Raw genomic sequence first — 19,247 nt, 5'->3', positions numbered from 1 at the left:
CGCCGCCGCCGCCCCGCCCCGCCCCGGCGTTGTCGCAGGCGCTGTAGTGGGAGAAGCGCGGCCCCGGAATGGGCAGCAAGGGGGACGCGAGCGGCGAGTGCACCGCGGCTGCGCTGCGGGTGACAGGTACCCAGGGGTGGTGTGGGGAGGCCTCGTGGATGGGGAGCGTCTCGGGTGCGAGGCGAGCTGTGCCCCGGTCACCTTGAGCTTCAGCCTCCACCCTGACTCAGTTTCTCCTCTCGTGTCTCTGCCCTTCCCCTCTCCCCAAGCGCTCCGAAGGACCTTCGGGCAAGGCATCGTTTCCACTGGGTGACGGCAGGCTGTCTTTAGTGGTCTTGAGCGTTTGAGGAGCTTCGAGACCATGTGCCCAAGTGGAGACGGAGGGGGGAAGTGTCCTACCACAAATGTAAACCAAGCCTGACACTGAGTTGAGAACCAGCACTTTGCAGGACTCTGATTGGAAAATGATCTGCTCCTTTAAACGATTTCTGTTTTCCTTAAATTGAAATCGGGTGATGCATACTGGTTTCCGTTTTCATCTAATACTAGGATCTGTTGGCTAGAAAACGGTTGATCCAGTTTCGGTTTGTATGTGGGACCTGCCAAAAAAGTAAGGTCTGTGTACATCGCCAGTAATTTATAGGTGGGAATTCTTTCCTTGGCTAGAATCTCTAGTTTTGTATTTCTTGCCAGATTTGAGAAGCATACTTTGTTAATTTGAAGTCCTGAGGTCTCGTGCCTTACTGTGCTACAGTAGCTGTTTTGGAAACATTCATGGATACTCTTGCCGCCTAATTTTAGTGTAAAGCGTCCTCTTCCCTTGTATCTTGTATACTTGCAAGCGTTTGAAGACATTTTAAATAGCTATTTGACACCACCACAAAACTTGGGATGATTGTAGCTTTTCCAGTTGGCTTGCTTTTATAAACTAAGCTGAAACTTTTTATTAAGGGAAGTAAGCATAATACTTTGTACAGCAGCACCACACCTTTATGGTGCATTTTTAAGTTGAGGGGAATAAATTTTAAAAATGCTTTTTTTTTTTTTTTTTTGCAGTTATTTATGATCTTTTTTCCCCTTCAAGTTTGTATTATTCATAATAGGGAGTGCTTGCGTGAGAGAGAGGGGAGGCACTCTCCACAGTGTCTTATCAGTAGAGATCTTTCCTCAGCCTTCTAGCTTATTAAGATCTTGGGCATGTGCATATGTCTGGCATGTCCAGCCCTACCTGGGATCTGAACCCATGGTTGGCCACATGGCTTACAGCGTGGGAGTTCAGTCAGGTGCTACTGACCTGCCACCATGCAGGGGTGCTCATTGTCTTAGCTGTATAGTAGCCACTTTTAGCTGAAATTAGATTAATGTGGTTCACAAATGGTTTTACTATAAGTATAAATATCATTATGAAATGTCAGTATGAAATGTCATTATTTGAGAGTTAATTTTTCGGAAAAAGGGTGCTTCCTAATATTTTTCTTTACTCCCAACATGCATATTGAATCTCAGTTGGCCATCTGTAAGCTTGCAGATAGCTATGGAGTATATGTGCTTGCAGGAGAGAGACGGAGGGAAGGAAATGGAGAAATCACCCACCAGGGGAGATGGCCACGTCTCATGATTTTGGACATAACATGCGCGTGTGCCTAGTGTTGGCCACGTCTCTTAATTTTGGACATAACATGCGCGTGTGCCTAGTGTGATTTTTTTTTTTTTTTCCCAAGCTGCCAGATCTGGAACTCCAACCATGGCCACCTATGTTGGAGTCCAATGCCTTAACCACTTTACCACCTGCTGGCCCTAAGAGTTTGTTTGCTTTTATTTTATCTTAAAAACAGAAAAAGTTGGTGATACCTTAGAATTTTCTACCTGTTTCCCAAAAAGTAAAAAACATTTCCCATACATGATTATTATCAATATTATCCATATTTTATTGTAAATACATGACCAAGATATAGTGTTTTGATTTAAATGTTCTTGGCTCTTACAGATATTCAATGATAAAATTAGGCCTTGAACTTGTTAAAGAATGTTTTCTGTTTTTCCATCATGCCACAAGCATTATGCCTTTAATCATGCAGTACCACATTGCAGATTCTGAAAACCTTTACCTCTCAGACTGTTTATCTTCATAAGCAATATTTAAGGTCCACTTGGATCAGAGTGATAGGTATCTCATAAAGTAAAGACATCCTCAGACAAAAGACTGCTTCAGTGAGGTTCTCATCTCTGTCTTCCTAGATAGCGCTTTCCTCCAATACTGCCTGTGGAATCAAGAATGTGGAGTCAGGGACCAGCAGTTAGCCTAATGGCTATGTCGCTGGACGCCCACGTAGTCGACCGCGGTTCATGTCCTGGACCCGGTGGCTTAAAACTCATGCCGGGCGCATGTGCGTGCGTGTGCCCAAGATCCCGAGAGGAGAATGGAGGAGAAAGGATTGCGGTTGGGCCATCCCCTCTGGGTTGTGATTTCTCACTTTCTGTCTCTCTGGCAAGTGCATGTGCCCTATAGCAAAAACCTCTTCCAAAAAAAAGAATGTGGAGTCAGGGACCAGCAGTTAGCCTAATGGCTATGTCGCTGGACGCCCACGTAGTCGACCGCGGTTCATGTCCTGGACCCGGTGGCTTAAAACTCATGCCGGGCGCATGTGCGTGCGTGTGCCCAAGATCCCGAGAGGAGAATGGAGGAGAAAGGATTGCGGTTGGGCCATCCCCTCTGGGTTGTGATTTCTCACTTTCTGTCTCTCTGGCAAGTGCATGTGCCCTATAGCAAAAACCTCTTCCAAAAAAAAGAATGTGGAGTCAGGGACCAGCAGTTAGCCTAATGGCTATGTCGCTGGACGCCCACGTAGTCGACCGCGGTTCATGTCCTGGACCCGGTGGCTTAAAACTCATGCCGGGCGCATGTGCGTGCGTGTGCCCAAGATCCCGAGAGGAGAATGGAGGAGAAAGGATTGCGGTTGGGCCATCCCCTCTGGGTTGTGATTTCTCACTTTCTGTCTCTCTGGCAAGTGCATGTGCCCTATAGCAAAAACCTCTTCCAAAAAAAAGAATGTGGAGTCAGGGACCAGCAGTTAGCCTAATGGCTATGTCGCTGGACGCCCACGTAGTCGACCGCGGTTCATGTCCTGGACCCGGTGGCTTAAAACTCATGCCGGGCGCATGTGCGTGCGTGTGCCCAAGATCCCGAGAGGAGAATGGAGGAGAAAGGATTGCGGTTGGGCCATCCCCTCTGGGTTGTGATTTCTCACTTTCTGTCTCTCTGGCAAGTGCATGTGCCCTATAGCAAAAACCTCTTCCAAAAAAAAGAATGTGGAGTCAGGGACCAGCAGTTAGCCTAATGGCTATGTCGCTGGACGCCCACGTAGTCGACCGCGGTTCATGTCCTGGACCCGGTGGCTTAAAACTCATGCCGGGCGCATGTGCGTGCGTGTGCCCAAGATCCCGAGAGGAGAATGGAGGAGAAAGGATTGCGGTTGGGCCATCCCCTCTGGGTTGTGATTTCTCACTTTCTGTCTCTCTGGCAAGTGCATGTGCCCTATAGCAAAAACCTCTTCCAAAAAAAAGAATGTGGAGTCAGGGACCAGCAGTTAGCCTAATGGCTATGTCGCTGGACGCCCACGTAGTCGACCGCGGTTCATGTCCTGGACCCGGTGGCTTAAAACTCATGCCGGGCGCATGTGCGTGCGTGTGCCCAAGATCCCGAGAGGAGAATGGAGGAGAAAGGATTGCGGTTGGGCCATCCCCTCTGGGTTGTGATTTCTCACTTTCTGTCTCTCTGGCAAGTGCATGTGCCCTATAGCAAAAACCTCTTCCAAAAAAAAGAATGTGGAGTCAGGGACCAGCAGTTAGCCTAATGGCTATGTCGCTGGACGCCCACGTAGTCGACCGCGGTTCATGTCCTGGACCCGGTGGCTTAAAACTCATGCCGGGCGCATGTGCGTGCGTGTGCCCAAGATCCCGAGAGGAGAATGGAGGAGAAAGGATTGCGGTTGGGCCATCCCCTCTGGGTTGTGATTTCTCACTTTCTGTCTCTCTGGCAAGTGCATGTGCCCTATAGCAAAAACCTCTTCCAAAAAAAAGAATGTGGAGTCAGGGACCAGCAGTTAGCCTAATGGCTATGTCGCTGGACGCCCACGTAGTCGACCGCGGTTCATGTCCTGGACCCGGTGGCTTAAAACTCATGCCGGGCGCATGTGCGTGCGTGTGCCCAAGATCCCGAGAGGAGAATGGAGGAGAAAGGATTGCGGTTGGGCCATCCCCTCTGGGTTGTGATTTCTCACTTTCTGTCTCTCTGGCAAGTGCATGTGCCCTATAGCAAAAACCTCTTCCAAAAAAAAGAATGTGGAGTCAGAGTGGCAGAGCTCTTCTTTAACATATAGCTTTCCTCCTTCTTCATCTCAGTGGAGATGTACCTCTCCCTATAAAACATACACACATACTTTCTTTTTGAAAGAGTACAAGGAAATTTCTAGGTACATTATTTTTACCCCTTTTAACAGTCCTAGCTCTCTCTCTTTTTTTAAGTTGTCACAAAGTGTACATGCTTGCCAGAGGGAGAAAGAAAAGGAGTGAGCACCCCCTTAATGGGGTATAGTTACACTATAATCCCTTCTTCACATCCCCTTTCCCTCAGGATTTAGGGTGTGTGCTTATGCACACGTGTCCAACATGTTTTCAATCCACTGGGTCTGGGATTCAGACTGTCGTCAGCCATGCGAGATCTGGCTTCCCTTAACCATTAGGCTATGAGGCCAGCCCTACACTCCTAGCCTTTTTGTAGCATCTTTACTCTTGGTCTGCACTCCTTTCTTTCCTGATGTTTTCATTAATCTCTTCACAAATAAAAAATAAAGGCTGTGTTTATTCTGCGTGTCTTGTATGTTTCAGAGATTATACTGGGCATGGTGATTGTGATGGACAAGCCCTTGCTCTTGAGAAGCTCATGTTTAGTCTCCAGCACCAATCTAAGGCTCCTCTGCAAGTTAGAGCAAACACAGTAGGGGTGGTTGGCCTATGATTTGGTCCTGGCTTCAACTTGCTCCTGTGGTTTCATGTTGCTCACTTGCTCGCTTGCTCACTCTGTTTTTCTCTGGTCAAATAAAAATAAATAAATCTATGAAGTTAGATAAAATAATTCTTAAAAAAACTTTTTTTTGACCAGAGGAGAAAGTAAGTGAGAAAGCAAGGTGCCAGGTCCAGGACTCGAACTGTGGTTGGCCATGTGGGAGTCCAGTGACTTAACCACCATGCCACCTGCCAGCTCCATCATTGTCTTATTTTTAAGATGGAGATGGCAGTGTTTCATCAGTTCATGAAGCATTTTTATGGACTAGTTACTGTGAGCCAGGCACTGTGCTGTTTCCTATGGGGAACAAAGTAGACATGGTCGCTACCTTCAAGGAACTTCAGTCCTCATTTTGTTTTATAAGGATTAGGTAAGCCTAGCCCAGAGTCAATGGTCAATAAGTGCTAAGGTTTCCTCTGGGCCCTTTGCCATGTCAGCCACTCTGTACGCATCTATCTGCCTGGAGTGACTGTAGTGCTATCTGGTTTGTCCTCAGGAGTCATCACTTCCTAGAGATTACACACCTAGGCAATGTGCAGATTGTGACTACAAATAGCCAGGAGCATCATACTGCATGAACAGGTTCATATGGCCTGCCTCCACTTAGAGACTCAGTGACTTTGGGGAAGGATTGTTTTCCTCTCGTACCTACAGCGAATATGTTTCCAAGGCACATTTTTGAGACCTATGTAATGATAATGATGTGCCATCCTCTCATTTAGAAGATAGTTGTTTTTTCCTTGTGATGCAGTGTTTTACTACAGCAGTCAATTCTGCTATAGTACTTGGCACTTCTCACAGTGACTCTGTGGCAGATGTCGTTATTCTGGTTTTATATTCTGGTTTTATAGGGATGCTAAGGGCCAGGGAAATTAGATAACTGGTTAGTAAATAGCAAACCAGAATTGATTGCTACTCCCCTGACTGAAAGGTTTTCTTTTTCCGCTTAATGTGCTTGCTCTAACTTGCGAAGGAGGTTTCCGAGGCTGCAGTCCACCGACCTGTAGGGGAACATGTCTATAAATAGTCTCAAGGGTTGTTGAATGGTCTGGATCTGTATGCAAAAATGGGGGTCCTTGCCTCTTCCTCTTTAGGTAATGTCCATAGCTTCACTGAATTATGATAGAGACCTGCATCATCCTCCCTGCACCAGTCAGGAATTACTGCTAGCAGATTTTATTGTCAAAGGTCTAGCTTGCTTAGCTGTTTTCAGTAGATTTAACTTTTGTGTGTGTTTTCTTTTTTCTACAGTCTCTTTACAGATGTTTCTGGTTTTTTGTTTGTTTGTTTTTCAGGTCCCCCCCCCCATCCCCATTCATGATGAAGCATGTGCATGAGGAACAGAAACAGAGAGACAGACATGCACCCTCTGCAGGGCTTGCTCATGCTGTGTTCACCTTCCCCCATCCTTAAACTGCCAGGATTCTGGGCACAGGTGCACATGCCTGGCATGTTTCTAGGCCAAGCAGGCCAGGAACTCGAACCACAGCTTGCATGTAGCTTCCAGCTTGCAGTCAGGGTGCTACCAACTGTGTCACAGAACCTCTCATCGAGTTTAGTTTGAAACCCGTCATACTCGTGTCCTAGGGCTGCTGGTAACAAAGTACTATGAGATGGCACACGTCAGGGTTCCGAATGCTAGAAGTTCTGAACTGAGGTGCCGCAGGACCAGACTCCCTCTGGAGCCCATAGGGGAGGGGCTTTTTTGCCTCTTCTATCACTGGGAGCCCCTGCGCTCCCTGGCTTGCAGTATAATTTCAGCGTCTGCCTCTACCCTGTTTCTCTTCACATGGTCTTCCTTCTGTGTGTGTGTCTGCCTAGATTTCTCTTTTTTAGAATGCCAGTCACACTTGGTTAGGGCCCATTTAATGACTTCGTTTTAACTTGATTACCTCTGTAAGACCCTATTTCCAGTTCAGCTCACATTCTGAGGTACCAGGGGTTAGGACACCAACATGTCTCTTTGGTGGACACAGTTTAATGCACAGCAGCCATTATTTGTCATGTGGTTATGTGCTTTTGTTGTGCTACCTGCTGTACAACCACTGGCTTTTATACCTCCGTGTAGTGTAGACTCCCAGGAAATGAAGTGGAGCTTTTGGAGGAGAAAATGTAATGAACTGTATATGCTTTGGGTTATGTATTAGTCACTCAGGAAGCACCTATTGGACTATCTAGATATTAAGTCCTGTTGTAGGGCCAGCTCTGGGACATGGTGGTCAGGGCAGCCAGATCCCACATCGCTGACTCTTGGACATGATGGCTTGAGAAACATGCTGGGCATGTGTGTGCTCAAAATCCTGAAGGAGGGGGAGATAGAGGAGAGAGGATTATGGTATGACCATAGCCCATGGAGAGGTGCTTTCTCTTCTCCTTTCCTGTGTCTCTTTCTCTGGTGAGTACAGGTGCCCTTGCTAGCAAAACAAAACAAAAAAAGAACAAACAAACAGTACTGTTATGTAATAGTTCAGAAGCATTTCTTTTTCTATAACTTTAATGCTATTTTGTTTCCAGGTATTAAGATGGTTATTTTATGTCTCCAACTATTAAAGTTTAAACACTACCTTGTTGTAAGACTTAATTCCATTTTTTTCCTTAGGGATTTGCTATAAAATGGGCCTTCTGATAGTACTCACTGGACTTTGGCTGTTCTCCTCAGTAGAGGCAGATTCAAAAGCTATTACAACCTCTCTTACAACAAAATGGTTTTCCACCCCATTGTTGTTAGAAGCCAGGTAAGAGATATTTTCTTTTCTGTTATGTATTTGGCTGTAAATTTAGGCTCTGCCAGTGGATATTCAGGAGCTCTTCAGGGAGTGAGATCATCAAATGTATGTATGTATGTATGTATGAATGAATGAGAGGTTTTTGCTATAGGGCGCATGCGCCCGCCAGGAAGACAGAGAGAGACACAGAGAGATAGAGAGAGACAGAAACCGAGAAATTACTCCCCGGGGGGATGGCCACGCCTCAGTCCCTTCTCCATTCTCCTCTCAGGGTCTTGGGCACACACACACACACACACACACACATACACACACACATACGTGCCTGCTGTGAGTTTAAGCCACCGGGTCTGGGACTTGAACCGTGGTTGGCTACATGGGAATCCAGTGATATAGCTATAACGCCAACTGCTGGTCACAATCAAATATATTTATTAAGCGCCCCTTTCATTGTGCACTGACTGTGTGCTATACCCAGGCTGTTAGGACATGGAGTCTTCCAGCAGGACAGGGCTATGTTGATTCATAGATATATTTAGGAATTTCTTTATATGATTATATTGAACTGATTAAATTATTAAGTTATCTTCCTGGAAAATTGTAAGTGTGGTAGGGCCAGCAGGTGGCATGGTGTTGGGTTGCTTGATTCCCACATGGCCAACTGCAGTTCCAGTCCTGGATATGGCAGCTTACTTTCTCACTTTCGCTCTCTCTCTTCTCTGGTAAGTGCATGTGCTCTATAACAAATTTTTAAAAATGATAAATATAATTAAATAAATAATTTTTAAAAAGTATAAATGTGGTTTTTAAGGAAGAGGGAGTGGCACTTAAAAAAAAAATTCTACAGTAATACAAGAAAGGTTGAAAAGTAGTGGAAAGAGGAAGTGTTCCTCTTAGGAACTCAGAAGAAGATCCAAAGATGAGAGCGCATAGGCAAAGATTGAGGTAATGACTGGCTTTTATCTGTTATGTACTTATTCTACTTTTTTTTTAAATTTAAATTTTTTTTTTTTTTTTTAAGATTTTTACTGTAGGACACATGTGCTTGGCAGAAAAAGAGAGTGGAAAAGTGACAAATCAACCCCCTGGAGAGGATGGCCATGCCACAATCCCTTCTCTTCCATTCTCTTCTCAGGATTTGGGCATGTACACACATGCATTCAGGTGTGATTTTGAAGCCACCAGGTCTGGGACTCGGACAGCAGCTGGCCATTTAGGAGTCCAGCACCTTAACCACCATGCCACCTGCTAGCCCTGTTGTTCTAGGTTGTTTTTTTTTTTTTTTTTTGGAGAGATTTTTGTTATAGGGTCCATGCACTTGCCAGAGAGACAGAAAGCAAGAAACCATCCCACAGGGTGGATGACCATGACTTAATCCCTTTTCTTCCATACTCCTTTTGGGATTTTGGGCACATATACACACTTGCCTGGCCTGAATTTTAAGCCACTGGGTTCAGGACTTGGACTGTGGTGGACTACGTGGGAGTCCAGGGATGTAACTGTTACGCCATTGGCTGGGCCCTGCTCTCCCTTTTTTTTTTTTTTTTTGGAGAGGTTTTTGCTATAGGGGTGCATGTGCTCGCTAGAAAAACAGAGAGAGACAGAGAGACAGAAAGCGAGAAATCACCCTCCAGGGGGCGGTGGCCATGCCACAATCCCTTCTCCTCCATTCTCCTCTTGGGATCTTGGGCATGCACACACATGCTCCTGGCGTGAGTTTAAGCCACTGGGTCCGGGACTCGAACCGCGGTCTACTACATGGGAGTCCAGCAACATAGCCATTATGCTAACTGCTGGTCCCCCTGTTCTCCATTTTAACACCTCTAAAATCAGGATGCATTTTTAATCAAATCAAGGAGATATTTTACAATTGAAATTAGTGACACTTCATAAAACAGTGGCATGTTTTATTTATTTAATTATTTAAGAGGCTTTTGTCAAAGGATATGCACTCACCAAAGAGAGACAGAGACAGTGAGAGGGAAAATAAGTCACATCCCCTCTGGGGGTGGGGTGGGGATGGTCACACTGCAGTCCATTCTCCTATATTCCCAGGATCTTGGGCACATAAGCACACATGCCTGGTGTGGTTTTCAAGCCACTGGGTCCGGACCTGAATTGTGGTTGGTCATGTGGGAGTCCAGTGATGTAACCAATATGCCATCTGTTAGCCCTGGCAATGTTATATTTTAAAGTGGGTAAAATACTATATAGCCAATTATGTCTTGGGATATTTTGTATTCCAAGGGTGTGTTTTAGCTGGTTTATTATGTAAATATAATGAGATCCCTCTCTTTAGATTCAGTTTTTATGTATTTGTGGATAGAAACTTACCTTTACCCTATCTCAAATAATGTAGGTAGGTTGAACAGGAAGCAGTCAGTAGTCTCAGTGTTTGGTTGTGTTGGACATTTGAGCTCTCACATCACTCCAGGTAACTTTGGGCTACTTTTGTCATCTTCAACTTAGAATTTTACTTGTAAGAATTTCTTACAAAAATGTATATGTCGAGTCTTGTTACGTTGATTATGTATTAGGATGTTGGGAAAGTCATGATGCATTTTTGCATAGAAAAACACAGAAAAATACATCATGCTTTCCTCATGACCTAATATATGAGTTGTTGTACTTCCTGAGGAAGAAAACTTGGCATTGCATAGAGGACCAGTGGGAAAGTGGGGCATAGTCTTGACTTATTCAGGAGCCTCATGGACTTTCTGCTGAACAGTCTTTCTTTCATCTCTTCTCCATACCTCCTTTTTCTCAGTGACAAAAGCAAAACAAAACACAAAACCCAGAACCCCAAACTCTAAAACTCACTATATGTATTTCATAGTTCCACTAACTAATTTGATAAGTGGATTGATCCTCTCAAACCTGAGACCTTTTTTGTATGTATTGTAAAGTGATGTGACTGCAGGTTGATGAGCTCCTAGATTGCCTGAACCAGGACTCTCATAACTGAACTTTTTTTTTTAAAGGTAATTGTTTATTTAATCTTATTTATTCGTTCATTTATGTTAATTTAACCAGAGAGAGAGAGAAAGTAAGAAAGCAAGCCACCAGGTCCTGGACTCAAATCATGGTCAGCCATGTGGGAGTGTCCAGCACCTTAACCACCATGCCACCTGCTGGTTCCTTTTTTTTTTTTTTTTTTATTTCTTTTTGCTAATCTTATTTTGGTTTGTTTATCTAGAGTAACTCTTTTATTTATTTATTTTTTTGGAAAGGTTTTTGCTATACAGCACGTGTGCTCGCCAGAAAGAGAGACAGAAAGCAAGAAATCACCCCCCACCCCCAGGGGGGGATGGCCTCACAGCAATCACTTCTCCTCTTGGGATCTTGGGCGTACACACACACACACACACACACACACACACACACACGTGCGTGCCCAGCATGAGTTTAAACTACTGGGTCCAGGACTCGAACCGTGGTCAATTACATGGGAGTCCAGCGACATAGCCGTTACACCAACTGCTGGTCCTGGTTTAGAGTAACTCTTACGTCATTGAGATTTACCATCACTTTCTGAATAATTCTGTACAATTAACAAACAGAAATCTTGTGGTAATTCTATTTAGCATTTTGAATTCCATTCACTATTATTTACATTAATTTCTTAGTATTTGTACATTGTCCTAGAAGATTCTTTTAGTGTATACTTATGGACTTTTTTTTTTTTTGAAAGGTTTTTGCTATAGGGCGCGTGCACTCACCAGAAAGAGAGAGACAGAGAGACAGAAAGTGAGAAATCACTCCCTGCGGGGATGGCCATGCCACAATCCCTTTTCCTTCATTCTCCTCTCTGGATCTTGGGCACACATGCACATGTGCCCCATGTGAGTTTAAGCCACCAGGTCCAGGACTCGAACCATGGTTGACTACATGGGAGTTCAGTGACATAGCCATTGTGCCAACTGCTGGTCCCATCTATGGACTTTTGATTGATGATGCTAAAATTGTCTTCCTTAGTTTCTCATTTCTTTTCAGGTTTTTGTTTTTGTTTTTGTTTTGAGAGATTTTTGCTATTGGACGCATGTACTTGTGGGAGAGATAGAGACAGAGAGACAGAAAGCAAGAAATCACCCCTCAGCGGGGATAGCCACACTGTAATCCTTTCTCCTCCATTCTCCTTTCAAGATCTTGGGCATGCATGCACATGTGCCTGGTGTGAGCTTTAAGCCACCGTGTCCAGGACTTGAACTGTGATCTACTACATGGGAGTCCAGCAACATAACCACTACACCCTCTGTTGGTCCCTCTTTTCAGTTTTGTTGATCATTATGAAATGGATAGGGTGTAAGGTTTCCTTCACTAACTTCCCCACCATAAACATCTCTTTTCATGATATTCCTGGTCATCTGCCATTTTGTCTTCACTATTTTTAGGCTTCTTATCCTGTGGCTGTTTGCATACTGTTTGCCAAAGTAGCGAGACATGTAGACAACTCAGAAGTGGGCTGTGCTTGTTTGAACCTGTTGTGTGTTGGGTGGTTTCCAGAGCTAGCTGAGGCTGCTCTTGTTTTCTCTCGTGTCTCCAAGAGTACCTGATGATGAATTGTGGCTCTCTGTCCGTCTGGCTGAGAATGAAGGGTCAGAGTCTTTTTCTACACATTAAGATATGTGCGTATCACAGTCCTTTTGCCTTTCTTGCTTCTAGTCCTTAGGGGCTAAAAATATTTCTGTGGGTATTTTTAGATTGTGAAGTTGTAGTTTTATAGTGATATTTATACTTAATTGAAATAAAACCCTGAATATGTTTTGAGCAGCTATGGTTACTAAAACCACTTAGAGCAAATAATAGGTGTTATTTTTTAAATCTAAAGCAATAATTATTGAGTGGTATGTGTGTGTGTATATATATATATATATTTTTTTTAAATTTAATTAATTTATTTACTCATTTTAATTTGGCCAGAGAGGGGCACAGTGAGAGAGAGAGAGAGAGAGAGAGAGAGCAAGAAAGCCACTAGGTCCGGGACTCTAACCGTGGTCAGCCATATGGGAGTCCAGCGCCCTTCATCACACCACCTGCTCTCCCTGAGTGCTAGATATTTTAATGGTGTAAAAATGCAGCATGCTAAAAGTATAAATCAAATGGCTTGAATTTACTTAGTAGCTTTTATTTATTCACTAACTCTGTGCTCTTAAGTAAGTTAACGTCTCTGAATTGCAGTTTTTTAGTTAAAAAACTTTTTTATAGCTCAGGGTGGTTGTGAAGATTTGATGACATGGGTTAGTGTTCCAAGTGTAATGATTGTCACATTATACACCCTCCTTTAGTATTTCCCTTCCCCTTTTAGTCCTTATAGAAAGAACAATTCTGGGGACCAGCAGTTGATGTAATGGCTGTGTTGCTGGACTCCCACGTAGTCTATACCATGGTTTGAGTCCCAGACCGGTGGCTTGAACTCACGCCAGGTGCATGTGCGTGCATGCCCCAGATTCTGAGAGGAGAATGGAGGAGAAGGGATTGTGGCATGGCCATCCCCCCTGGGGGGTGATTTCTCACTTTCTGTCTCTCTGTCTCTCTCGCAAGTACATATGCCTTGTAGAAAAAACCTCTCAAAATAAAAAAGAAAAAGAAAGAAAGAAAGAAAGAAAAACAATCTCCCTCAGTAACTTTGGAAATCTAAGAGAACAAGTTTACCTCCAGCTTTGTGCCATCTGGTGGACGTTCAGGTTATTTGAGGGGGTGTCATAGATTAAAGATTTTTTTGTTGTGACGTTTCCAAACAGTATAAATGAAGAGAATGTTATAATATGCTTTCTTTGTACTCATCACCCAGTTTATCAATTATCAGTAGAAACCCAATAACCACCACCATCATCATCTTTTCCTTCCCTCCCTCACCCCCTGGCAAGTCCCAGACATCATTCTGATTTCATCAATAAAAACAGATTTTTACTCAGTGGACTAGGTATAAGAAGTTAAATATCTAAAACATAAAAAAGAAAGCAATCAAAATTACTATACTATAAAAAAGAAGGGAACATTACTTTTCATAATATCTCGTGTTATTCTCCTGTCCCACATTATTTCAGTGGATCTAATAATTAATTTTAAGACTGTTCTAAGTTTAGACCTTGTAAAATTTACTTACATAATGGGTTGAAGAAGAATGTATGTTTCGAGAGGTTTTCTTGCAATTATATAAAAGCATGTTTATTTATGTAGGGTCATGCCCTGGAGGGTCTTATCCTGGTAAATCCGTGTTTTTACCACTACAGTGATGTGTACATCATCCTCCCACCCCATTCCCCTGCCAGTGTTATCTTCTGAATGTGGCTTTAATTCATGAGTTTAATTTTTATGTGCATATGATAATATATCTGTGTTAGTACCTATTTTCTTAGACTGTAAGTTACTCTAAGGTTATATGGTATTTATGTCAGTTACTAGAAAACCTAGAAAAATACTGCTTTCAAGGAGGCACTGAATATTTTAATATAAACATTATGATAATGGGTGTTTTCAGAAGCCTATTTTTTAGAGAAGCTGTGCATTACCAGGAAATGAATCTTATTTTTCCCATATTTCTGTGTCTAGCTGTGGAGTAGAGTGAGAGTTGTACAGCCCAGTGTTGACAAGTAATGGGAAAGTCTTCCTTTGGCTAGGTAAGCTGAGATCCAGATCTGTAGTTTGCTTTAAGATAGTGAAAGACCACCACTACATAATATTAAGGCTCAGAGAAGTTGGCCAATTTACACCAGTAATTCAGTGCATTCTACGTGCATTTTCTTCCTTTTTTTGTTTTTACCATAGGGCTCATGTGTTTACCAGAGAAAGACAGAGACAGTGAGAGACTAAATGAGAAATTACCCTCTGTGGGGATAGCCCTTCTCTCAGGAATTTGAGCTCATGTGCATACACACCCTGCATGATTCCCAAGCCAGAGTCTGGGACTCAGAGCACAGTTGGCCATGTGGGAGTCCAGTACCTTAACTACTATACCACCTGCTGGCCCCAGCAATTCTTTTTATTTATTTGTTTTTCCAACAAGGGTGTGTGTGCTTGTCAGAGAGAAGCCGACAGTGAGAGGGAGAATGAGAAATCACCCCTCCCAGGTATTCGCCACCCTGTGGTCCCTTCTCCCCTGTTCTCCTGGGATTTTGGGCACAAATGCACACGTAGCTGATGTGATTTTTGAGCCGCCAGGTACAGGACTCAAAACTGCAGTCAGCAATGTGGTAGTCCAGCACCTTAACCCATGCCACCTGTTGGTTCCACTATATGCATTTTCCTTTAAGATTTTTATATTCTTGAATGAAGGGACATTTAGAATGGCCATTATTTTAGATTAGTAGTGTAAAGTTGAAAAAAATGAAAACGTTATTGTTAGATTGGTGCTAATTTTTTTTAACGATCAGTGCTAATTTTAACTCAAAATTTGGTGATCTTGAAAACTTGAATTCATGGACATTAAAGATTAAAACGTGCTGCCTTCAGTGTCCCAGAACTCTTTCTAGGATTCATGTTTTAATGGGGGAAAAAACAGAGATTTTTTTGCTATAGAGCACATATGTTTGCAGAGAGAGAAAGAAAGTGAGAAATCACCCCCTGGGAGGATGGCCGCACCACAATCCCTTCTGTTCTTCATTTTCCTCCTGGAATCTTGAGCACGCGTGCACACATGCCTGGCGTGAGTTTTAACCCACTGGATTTGGTACTTGAACCATGGTCAACCATGAGGAAGTCCAGCAACATAACTGCTACACCGTCTGCTGGCCCCAGGCACAACTTATTTTTTGTGCTTTATAAGGGCCTTCAGAAAATAAGTGAGCATAACTAGTGCTAGAATTATGAATTCCTAATTCTGCTATTGCTTCCAATAGCATTTTTGTTAATAGAGTTTTATAAACTTTCTTTATATTGTGATTTCTCTGTTTTAGCAGGGAAATTCAGGTTTTATTCAGCTTTCTTAAGAAGTAGCTACTAAGCTATTAAGTGAGCAAATTATTAATATCTAATAAGCTAGTAAGACTTGCCTCTCATTAAAGAAAAATATATTACAATGTATATAGTATATGTATGTACATGTATATATTATATATATACTATGGACATTTGTAAACTCTAAAACCTGTTTTTATTCTCCTTGGTAATAAAGTGTATATTAGAAGATTTTATTAAATTGTTTATTTCTGACATTTCCCCCTTCTCTCCCAGTGAGTTTTTAGCAGAAGACAGTCAAGAGAAATTTTGGAATTTTATAGAAGCCACTCAGAATATTGGATCATCAGATCATCACGGTAAAATTGAAGAAAATACTTCTTTGACTTTGGTGTCTGGGAAAATTACTAGGGAAAAAAATTCTCTTTTATAGTATGTGTGGCATGGTAGTTAATGGACAAGATTTTTATCTTTAATGACTAGAGTTGTAATGGCAGTAGGAAGAATCAACACAATCCAAATAATTACTTTTGAAACATTGGCCATAAGCAGTACCTTTGCCTTTTTCTCCCTTGTTTTTATTCTATTTTTTTTTCTAAATCTGTTTTTGTCTATATTAGTATTAACTTAATAGCCATCTGATTTGATTCACTCTTTCTTTTGTTATGAACTGATGACATTGATCTGTTATCTGAGTCCATTATTATTTAGTGCCATCCAGAGTGTTTTCCGTTGTGTACTATCCACATAATACTTAATAAAAGAACAGTTTATGTTTTCACACACATTTTCTGATGTGATATAAGCTATATAGAGGTGATCATTACTATTAATATTTAAAGAATTACTTTTTCTAATTTTATTTATTTATTTTAATTTGACCAGAGATAGACAAAGCGAGAGAGAGAATGAGAGAGAGGAAGTGAGGAGCAAGCTACCAGGTCCGGGACTCAAACCATAGTCGGCCATGTGGGAGTCTAGCACTCTTTAACCACCATGCCACCTACAGTCCCTGGGGTTATTATTATATATTAATATCAAAGATACTGATATGTAAGTAGCTAAAAATCTTTTTTTTTTTTTGAGGAGGGAGAGGTTTTTGCTAAGGGTGCATGCGCTCTCCAGAAAGACAAAAACTGAGACAGAAAGTGAGAAATCACCCCTCGAGGGGATGGCCACGCTGCAATCCTTTCTCTTCTATTCTCGTCTTGGGATTTGGGGCACGCACACATACGTGCCTGGTGTGAGTTTTAAGTAATCTGGGACGCTAACTGCAGTCGACTACATGAGAGTCTAGCGACATAGCCATTATGCCAACTACTGGTCCCAAGTAGCTAAATTCTTGACTTTTACATTGACAGGCATAAGTCCTTTTTGAGAAGAAAATGTTTGAAAATTCTGTGATTGCTATTAGTTTTAATGGAACTGATTTTTCTTTTTATTTAGTTTTTGCTATAGGACATGTGTGCTCACCAGAGAGAGAAAGAGAGAGGAGGAGGGAGAAAGTAAGAAGTCACATTCTTAGGGGGTGGCCACACTGCAATTCTTTTTCTTCCATTCTCCTCTTGAAATTTTGGGTATGTCCACACATGGACCCAGAGTATTTCTTAAACTGCTGAGTTTGGGACTTGAAATGCTCAGCCAATTATATAGGATCCAGCTGCCCCAACCACCATACCATTGGCTGGCTCTGGAACTGATTTTTAAGCTTTTTAGTTTTCATTAAAATGTCACATATTTAAAAAGTGATCTGAATGGTTATTATTATTTTTTTTAAAGATATTTTTGCTATAGGGTGCAGGTGCTTGCCAGAGAGACATAGAGAGGGAAATGGAGAAATCACCCAGGGTGATGGCCATGCTGCAATCTTTTCTCTTCCATTTTCCTCTTGGAATTTTGGACACATACACAAACACACACACACACACACACACACACACACACACACTCACACCAGGGATAAGTTTCAAGGTGCTGGGCCCGGGACTTGAACTGCATTCGACCATGTGGGAGTTCAGCACCTTAACCACCATGCCATCTGCTGGCCCCCTGCATCTTTTTTTTTTTCCAATATAAATACATAAAGTTTTTTTTGTTGTTGTTGTTGCGGGGGGGGTTTTCACTATAGGGCACATGCACTCGCCAGACAGAGACAGAGAGACAGAAAGTGAGAAATCACCCCCCAGCGGGGATGGCCACGCTGCAATCCCTTCTCCTCCATTCTTCTTTCGGAATCCTGGGCACGCACACACATGCGCCTGGCGTGAGTTTTAAGCCAGCAGGTCCGGGATGTGAACCGCGGTCGACTATGTGGGAGTCCAGTGACATAGCCATTACGCTAACTGCTGGTCCCTTTACATAAAGTTTTTGAACAGGCATCTATATATTTTATATAGACTATATAATTTAGTGTCAATTAGGATTGTTTTAGTTAGTGAAAATAATTTTATTTTAAAGATTTATTCTATAAGAATAAATTCAAGCAAATTTTATAATAAAATTTGAATTCTGCCATTTAAAATGAAATTTCTTGAGTATAAATGATGCATGTTCTTGGATGAAGTTCTGGGAGTATGAATTCTTAGAAGTGATCATAAAAGTATATTAAACATGTTATTTATTCGAAGTACTATTTATATTCTTACCATCTGAAGGTTTCCACCATTAAACTTTTGGCAACATTTTTTTTTTTTTTAATTTTTTTTTTTTTGGAGAGATTTTCACTGTAGGGCACTAGCGCTCGCCAGACAGACAGAGAGAGACATAGAGACAGAAAGCGCGAAATCACCCCCCAGAGGGGATGGTCACGCCGCAATCCCTTCTCCTCCATTCTCCTCTCGGGATCTTGGGCACGCACGCACACGCACCCGGCGTGAGTTTTAAGCCACTGGGTCCGGGACATGAACTGTGGTCGACTATGTGGGAGTCCAGCGACATAGCCATTACGCTAACTGCTGGTTCCCACTTTTGGCAACATTTTGAAGTATTTTTTTCTGGCATCTTGTTTGACATAGAATGTAGCTAATGCAGTATAGAAACATTTTATATTGTGATTTTTTTTTTAAGAGATTTTTTTGCTACGGATTATGTGCACTTGCTGGAGAGCTAGAAAGAGACAGAGAGACAGAAAGTGAGAAATCACACACACACCCCTGCCCCGGGGATGGCCAAGCTCTAATCCCTTCTCCTCCGTTCTCCTCTTGGGATTTTGGGCACATACACGTATGCGCCTGGTGTGAGTTTTAAGCCACTGAGTCTAGGATTATGTGGGAGTCCAGCTGTATAAGCATTACAGCTTCTGCTGGCCCCTAAATTGTGATTTTTAAATGCTAATTTTCTTTTCAAAAATGAACATTTTTTTGGTATGGATAATATGTGACTTAGACATCTACACTGCAGAAAAGACTGTACACACAAAAGATTCTTGTTCCCTCCCTTCCCCATTTCTCTTGTTTCTCCCATTAAAAAAAATAATTTCGGGAACCAGCAGTTAGCGTAATGGCTATGTCGCTGGACTCCCACGTAGTCGACCGCGGTTTGCATCCCGGACCTGGCAGCTT

General features: G+C 42.5%; 1 protein-coding gene across 2 annotated transcripts in view; it reads left to right on the top strand.

The window, feature by feature from the left end:
- The window catches only part of UGGT1 (UDP-glucose glycoprotein glucosyltransferase 1), a 140,015-nt gene continuing 120,768 nt past the window's right edge, over positions 1-19,247 (top strand). For both annotated transcript variants that reach the window (XM_006153676.3, XM_006153675.3), the window contains exons 1-3: positions 1-126; positions 7,665-7,800; positions 15,964-16,046. In XM_006153676.3, coding sequence (XP_006153738.1) covers positions 69-126; positions 7,665-7,800; positions 15,964-16,046 — 277 coding nt within the window. In that variant the 5' untranslated portion in view covers positions 1-68. The remainder of the gene's footprint in view (positions 127-7,664; positions 7,801-15,963; positions 16,047-19,247) is intronic.

Source organism: Tupaia chinensis, unplaced genomic scaffold (genome assembly GCF_000334495.1).
Source record: "Tupaia chinensis unplaced genomic scaffold, TupChi_1.0 Scaffold000386_1, whole genome shotgun sequence".
Classification (NCBI taxonomy): Eukaryota; Metazoa; Chordata; class Mammalia; order Scandentia; family Tupaiidae; genus Tupaia; species Tupaia belangeri.
Note: the sequence above shows the minus strand (reverse complement) of the source record. Positions and strands in the feature narration are given on the sequence as shown.